This window comes from Habropoda laboriosa, unplaced genomic scaffold, assembly GCF_001263275.1.
Source record: "Habropoda laboriosa isolate 0110345459 unplaced genomic scaffold, ASM126327v1 scaffold42, whole genome shotgun sequence".
Lineage (NCBI taxonomy): Eukaryota > Metazoa > Arthropoda > Insecta > Hymenoptera > Apidae > Habropoda > Habropoda laboriosa.
Genome location: NW_017100181.1, coordinates 1047876 through 1055148, shown reverse-complemented (window position 1 = coordinate 1055148; position 7273 = coordinate 1047876). Strand labels below are relative to the sequence as shown.

Below are 7273 nucleotides of genomic sequence, written 5' to 3'. Positions count from 1 at the left end.
AAACGTAGTCCCTGACTCTACGAGTGTCAGGTTTAGCTTCCTTGCGGTCTGACACTTGTGGAGAATATACTGTATATTGGAAGTGTCACAAGACAAAAGCGACGATCTTCTGCCGCAATGCCGTTCAGTCGTTGCCCGCACGGGCGTAAACAAATCGGCGGGCAACAAACCACGCCTTCTCGGGTAACGGTGCGTCTATGTACAGTCGGTGTGGAAAGCATTCGTACAGCGACCAATTTAAAATAGAACTTTGCATATCCATGTCAGTAGTAAATGTTTTAACGGGGAAAAATGATTAATAAATATTCTTAGATGTGTAAACAAAATCCTTACTCCCTTTAACGTTTACAAAAATATCAATAAAAATAGACAAACATGCAAAAATAGTCGCATAGGAAATATTCGTACCGTTAAATGAAGAATTGATATACTATGAAAATAAACTAAATATTTGTCGTTTCAATACTTTGTGGGATTGCTTTTTGATTTTCTAATAGGTTCGAGCCTTCTTGGCATGGAATTTACTAAGTTGGATGTTACAGTAGACTGTATTTTATTCCACTCTTCTCGCAGAGCGGCTTTCAAACTTTTTTTTAGATGTAATATTATGATTACGTGTTTTTTTCTCCAGATAATCCCATAGATGTTCTATAAGATTGATGTCTCGTGATTGCGGCGGCGTCTTCAAATATTTTGGTGTGTTATATAAAATCCACTGCCTAGTATTGTATGCAGAATGCTTTGAATCGTTGTCACGGATGAATATAAAGTTTCCTTTAAGTAGTCGTTGAGTTAAGTAAATAAGTTTATTTGCATTAGAATGGAGGTGGTCTTTAATGATGTCAATATAAACTCTACGATTCGTAATATCATTCGATGAAATGTAAAGATCCCACTCCAGACTAATACAGAGCCCCCGCCGTGTTTCATCGTAGTTCGCAAATTTTCTTTTCTGTATTATTTCTTCTCCATACTGTGAACGTGTGTTTTAGATCGAAATATTTCGAATTTGTTTTCGTCCGTGAAAATGACTTCGTTTCAATATTGTATCAGAGTGTTACCGTGTTGTTTGGCAAATTGTATTCGCTTCTTACGATTAACTTCACTTACGAAATACTTTTTCCGTGCAACTGTACCGTGATATTCGCTTCTTCGTAAGTAATCACGCATAGTTTTAACGGAAACATGTGTATCATTGTAATTTCTAAGGTCTGTAGCAATTTGTTCGGCACTTATACGCGGATTTTGTTTAACTTTACGATCGTCGATCGTGCTCGTTTATCTTTCGTGGAGGTCCAGATCTTTTTTTATTTTGAACAGTTTTTCGTGATCCAACTCTGTTGATGATACTTTGAACAGTAGACCTTGGACTACTCACTGTGTCAGCAATTTCGCTAAACGATTTGCACCGATTGTGCAACCGAATAATAATTTTCCGCTCTTCTTTCGCTGTTTCGGAACCTTTACGACCCATGTCGAGAAGCAGTTGAAATTTCTGTCTCGATTCTATAAATATTCTATGCAAACTGACAAGCTTTCCTGCTATTCGTTATACTCGAAAAATCATATTGTGTTTAATCTCCATTAACCCCTTAACATATGACAACTTTTCAGACTCGTGGCAGAGATTCTGGCGAAGATGTGAGAAAAACAGTTATATTAGCAAGAAAAATTAATTGTAATCCTAATTTTCGTTTGAATTTGTAAGACTGAGGATTACTAAATCTAATTAATCTGTGACAGATTAGTTTTCGTTACCTGATACAGTACTAAAACAGAAAATGGTTGACGCTTAGGTGCATAGTAAGAAAAGAAATCATAGTTTAAGGGGTTACGTACAAGAAATAAGAAATGTACGAATACTTTCTATGCGACTATTTTTGCATGTTTGTCTGTTTTTATTGATATTTTTGTAAACGTTAAAGGGAGTAAGGATTTTGTTTACACATCAAAGAATATTTATTAATCATTTTTCCCCGTTAAAACATTTACTACTGACATGGATATGCAAAGTTCTATTTTAAATTGGTCGCTGTACGAATGCTTTCCACACCGACTGTATGTATATATGTAGTAACATACCATCGCCCGTCTTAAGAAGGAGAATTCTGTTTCGAGGATATGTAACACAAGCGTCTTTCTCCCACTCCGCTTTAACACCTTGACTGCCACGCCAGATTTACATGTTTTGCTCAGGGGGCCAGAAGAAAATTTTCATTATCATAAGCATTGGAATCCGGATAATAATAATATATTTCGGACGTTTTCAACCTGTACTTCCGTATACAACCTACTTCTTCGTGAAGTACAGAAATAGACAAGTCGTTTTGTCGCCAGGATAGGAAAAGAAATCTTCTCCGCTGATTTGAGGAGTCTTTTATATTATAGTTATTTGGTGGGGAGAGTGTTGCTGTGGTTCTTAGTTCTAGGATGACTAAATATGACTAAATCTACTCTTTGAATTTAACCCTTATGTCAGTAACCGGGTACCCTTTTGCATAATTCTCACTCAAAATATTTGATCTTCCAGGTAAAAGATTGAAATATCCGGCCAGATCGTTGTTATTTCGCACATTTCCTATCCGTGTTTGTCTCAAGTTTAGAAAAACTACTAAAATTGGACGATAAAGTAGACGACAATTCTGGTTATTGACATAAGGGTTAAAGAGAAAAAAGTACAACTAAGATGATTTTGGATACAGTAGCTCGGACGTGTTATCAGTGCATGAATCACTAAGTTGGTTATCCAACAACTATATAGCCAATATTCTCGTATCAACCCCCTTTGTATGATTTTATTTATTTTTGTATGCAAAGGGGTTAATCTACCCGTGTATTTAAATAAATAAATAAAATAAAGAATAGGTGTAACTGCAAATTAAACAGTATTCTAAAGCTTAACATTGGTCGAACGTTGGTATAAATATTTTTCATACGTCTGGATAAACAAATTAATATCGGTAAATAAGAATCTAATAATCAGAACTGCACGACTGTTGTGTACCTCGCGTCGGTTTGCGGTGTATTGGAAGAAATCATAGGGCAAGGGGTTAACAAGTTCGTTACTATCGTTATATTGAAGTATCGCTGATATCCCTTGTATTATTTCTTCTTATATGTTTAATATTTACATTCCAGCAGTTTTGCTTAATACAACGCACATGTGTACTTATGCTGCATGTAATATTTTACTTAAAATACAAATTTTTAAACTTAATGAACACTAAAACTACCGACCGGGCCAAAATGACCCATTAGCGACTTTCCAAAAGTGAATTTTTATGTAAGTAAACCGCGATTGGAAAATTCGATTCATACCGATGGAAGCATACATGTAGAATATAAATTCGGAAAGTTACAAACGATAATACTTACCAGTATAGAACATTCACGTTTTTTCGAAAGATGCTAATGGGTCATTTTGACCCGGTCGGTAATTTTAGTGTTAAAAGTCAAAAAAGTGTTTTTCTCTTATAATGTTATTAAAATGAAGTACGATAATAGCCATTTTTGTGACATCAGAATTTAGGTAGAAGATAAGGGCCATGTAAACAGGATCTTTGTTATTTTTTTTTTAATCTGTCTACAACCTACCATTTCTATAATATTCTGTAAAAATGATTTCAAAGTTAATGGTAAATTCTTGTTTTAAAATCGTAAAATGTATGTAGACTTTTGAAAATAAATTCTACTGCTGTTCAAGTGAAACTTTTAAATGTCATTTTGACCACTATTTTCATCTCATAAGGTCATATAATATTAATAACGAGTGATCAAGGTAATACTTACCATCAATTGGTACAAATAAAAAGGCATTAATTAAAGCTAGAGGAAAATATACTTTTCTTTTAGATCTTCTTGTAATATTATGTAATAATATGTGTTATTTAAGTTGCTATAATAAGGGGGACCAAATTATTGATACTGATATCTTTTTATTTTATTTTATTTGTTTCTTTACATATGTAATTTAACTGTAGCAACAGAACAGTGTTAAATACCGATTTCACCAATTTTTGAAATCAGTTTAAGAAACTGGAGTGATTTTTAAGATCTCTTTGTAACCTTTTCTTATTGAACCATCTGTAACATTATCTTATTTTTCCTAAATTTTTCAGTTTGTAACGAATAAACAACAATTATGGTGAAAGCGAGTGATCTTAAAATGTGCGTGTGTGGCAATCCGAAAAATGTGGAAGCGAGTGAGATGGAAGTGTGATGTTAGAAGCGAAGTAGCACATGCAAATCACGCGTGCGTAAGGCGGTTCTTAATCGGCGACAAAAATAAATTCTACTAAATATTCGCAGTGTGACAACTTTGACGATAAACTGCGGTTCGTCTTAATCAAAACTTCCCGCGGTTTTACGACGATCCTTTTGAAAAAACATAACTCCGCTGAAATTAAATATTACTATTTAAAATAATTTTCGTAATGTTCAATACACTTTTGCGAACGTATTACAAGAGCATTAATTCCGTGTACGTAAAACTCCGCACCTCTAAGAGAAAGAAATACGCAAACAAATCTCCCCAATCCGAACCTAGTTTACACCTGAAAAAATTCATGCTCACAGTTTGGTGGTCTACTTCGGGATTAAGGGAGAAAACTCGGGTAACTCGTGTAAAAATAAGGTGATCTTTGTGAATTTCTCCTTCAGAAACTGTCGAACAGATCTTTTTCAAACTTTTACGATATTTTATTCAACATTTAAAAAAGTAGAAAATATTTTTTCAAATGTAAAATAATCCGGTTGTTATAAACTGTAGAGGTGTTTCTAGCGTCCGTTAAACTCACCTAAAACAAACAATTCATAGTTTTCTATTCTTTATGAAATTGCGCTCTGGATGAACCTAAATTTGCAGAAAAGATGCAAGATTGAGGAAATGGCGGCACTTTGAAGAAAAAGTTGCGATTTTGATGAACAATTTCCGTCTTAATCGTGCAATAAAATTAATTAAAATTAATAATATCGTTAAAATTGTAGGATCATCCAGAGCGGAATTGATCTATCTACATACTTGCACAAGGACAAGTCAATTGATTGAATATTTTTTCAGTTATGCTGCACGCCAATTTGAAAAAAGTCGTTTCGAAGAAAACGCTTATTAGGTATTGAAAAGTAAGAATTTTTAGAAACTTACACCTGTTTTTTATTAGTTTATTATTACAGACACATTCAGCAAACTTTCTACTTACTCGAAAAATTCTTGTTCATATTGTTGTTGCTTCAGCCTCCATAGTTCTATTTAAACTGCGGTGTTTCTCCCTTTTCAGCCGCTCCGCGTCGTAAGTGTCCGTGAGAAATTTGTATTCCTGTCCAAAAGTGAATTTTAATTACGCCATTTCATCAGCGGAGTTAACATTTCTCCTTACCGTTAAGTCGTAATAATTTGACTGTTTTTTTTATAAGGACATGTGTTAACTTACCCTTACCTCCAATTTTTTTTTTAATATTCCGAAGCCGAGTGCCCATTTGCTTTCCAACGAGAATAACACATTCACTTTTCATACTTGAAAATCGTAGCCGTAAGGATTCAAAACTAAATACATATTTTTCAGACGTATTACTATTGATTTAAGCAAAAAACCAATTTTTTTGCGACTTGTTACCTCCTTAATTCATTACAGTTTCCTAAGATCGTCTACCGCTATCACTGTGAAGTTATACAGTAAGGAATCGAAGGTAGTCGACGAAAAACTGAAGGTACAGCAACCAGCTCTGGTCAACAGAAAAGACCCTATTCTTTTGCGTATGTAGCAAGCACAACTGTACAAAAATTGTATCAACTGGACATTGAAGTTGTAGCTCGTCCTCCGTATTCCCCAGAATTATCTCCAACCGATTTTCACTTTTCCCACTCACTTGACAATTTCCTTGCGCAAAAACCGTTTAGGAAACAGAAAGATACTGAAGACGCCATTCAGCAGTTTCTTTCTCTTCGGGATTCGAATTTCTATATACGCGGAATCGATGCTCTTGTAGTAAGTTGGCAAAAGTTTATCGAACATTGTGGGAATCATTTGAAATAAAGATGTTCAACTTAAGCATAGTTATGCTTTTTCTTTCAAAATGAACGGTTTAAAACCGCGGGAACTTTCAGGACGACCTAATATTTCTCGTAAAAATTTCGAACTGGAAAACTATACCGCTGAATTATCAACGTGCAAAGATCTTTTCTCCGTGTCCGAGTTCTCTTTAAGTGTTGATACAGCTGAGAAGAAAATTGAAGTCGTTGCATCATTTTTCCAGGCGCTGGCGTCAAGATGGAGCACTTTCAGGCCACCCTGGACCCAAGGAAGCAAGAGTTATTGGAGGCTCGCTTTCTCGGAGCAAGGGTGAGCTACATTTTCCGTGTCCGCTTTTTTTTTTCTCTCCTTTCATTTCTTTTTCCTGTTTTATTTCCCTGTTTTCCGCATTTCTATCTTTACGCATGTATAGCTTGTTGTGTCAGTTCTTTCGCATGCTTAAGAAGCAATATCACAATTCAGTTACATAAGATGCAAGTAAGAAAAAGTGGCATAATTAGTAGGAATGTCTTCGGACTTACATGCGCAATGGAAGAACATTCGTACTATAAAAATTAGTGTACAGAGTGTCCCACGTGACTGGAACAAGTTGTATTTTTGATACAGATGGAAATAGAAGAAGATAGATAGGCAAATTTAAATGGTGTTAGACTTAACACGTGTCCCTCCATTTTTTGCCCTTCAATCCTGTTATTTTTAATGGAATTTAAAATTTAAAAATTATGAAAAAGCATTGAAGTACACTTAGATTCTAAAACGATTAATTTGAAAGTTATTTTGAATTTAGATTCACTTCAAACAGTATTCGTAGAATAGAAGTAACTTTTAAATTAATAGTTTTAGAACGTAGATGCTTCACTACTTTCTGTTATATGTGAAAAACTACATCGAACAGTGCACTCAGAAATATGAAGTTTTACAAAAAAGAAAAGGTGCAATTACAGTTTTCAAATGCACGAATGAGCGGAGAAATATGTTAAAAGTAACGTAGAGGTCTGCAGCGTCTAATACTATTTAACTTCGCCTCGCTGTATTTTTTTCTATCTTCATCCGTAGATACAACTTGTCCCAATTGCGTGGGACACACAGGGTACAGTCGGGCATGGGGTGATCTTGCATGTAGAAATAAACCGAAAATAAAGAACAAAATTTGTTTGTAAGAAGCTTAGTCTTCGAGACAATTATATTTAAAGATTCGTCTATCGTGTAATGACAAGTACTGATAATGTACTGGTATCATTTTC

General features: G+C 34.6%; 1 protein-coding gene across 1 annotated transcript in view; it reads left to right on the top strand.

Annotated features, from left to right (window-relative positions):
* LOC108579058 (serine/threonine-protein kinase tousled-like 2) overlaps nucleotides 1-7273 on the top strand; it is a 77727-nt gene that overhangs the window by 25561 nt on the left and 44893 nt on the right. Inside the window, exon 3 of the mRNA XM_017942492.1 lies at nucleotides 6253-6338. Within this exon, the coding sequence (XP_017797981.1) occupies nucleotides 6253-6338 (86 nt within the window). The remainder of the gene's footprint in view (nucleotides 1-6252; nucleotides 6339-7273) is intronic.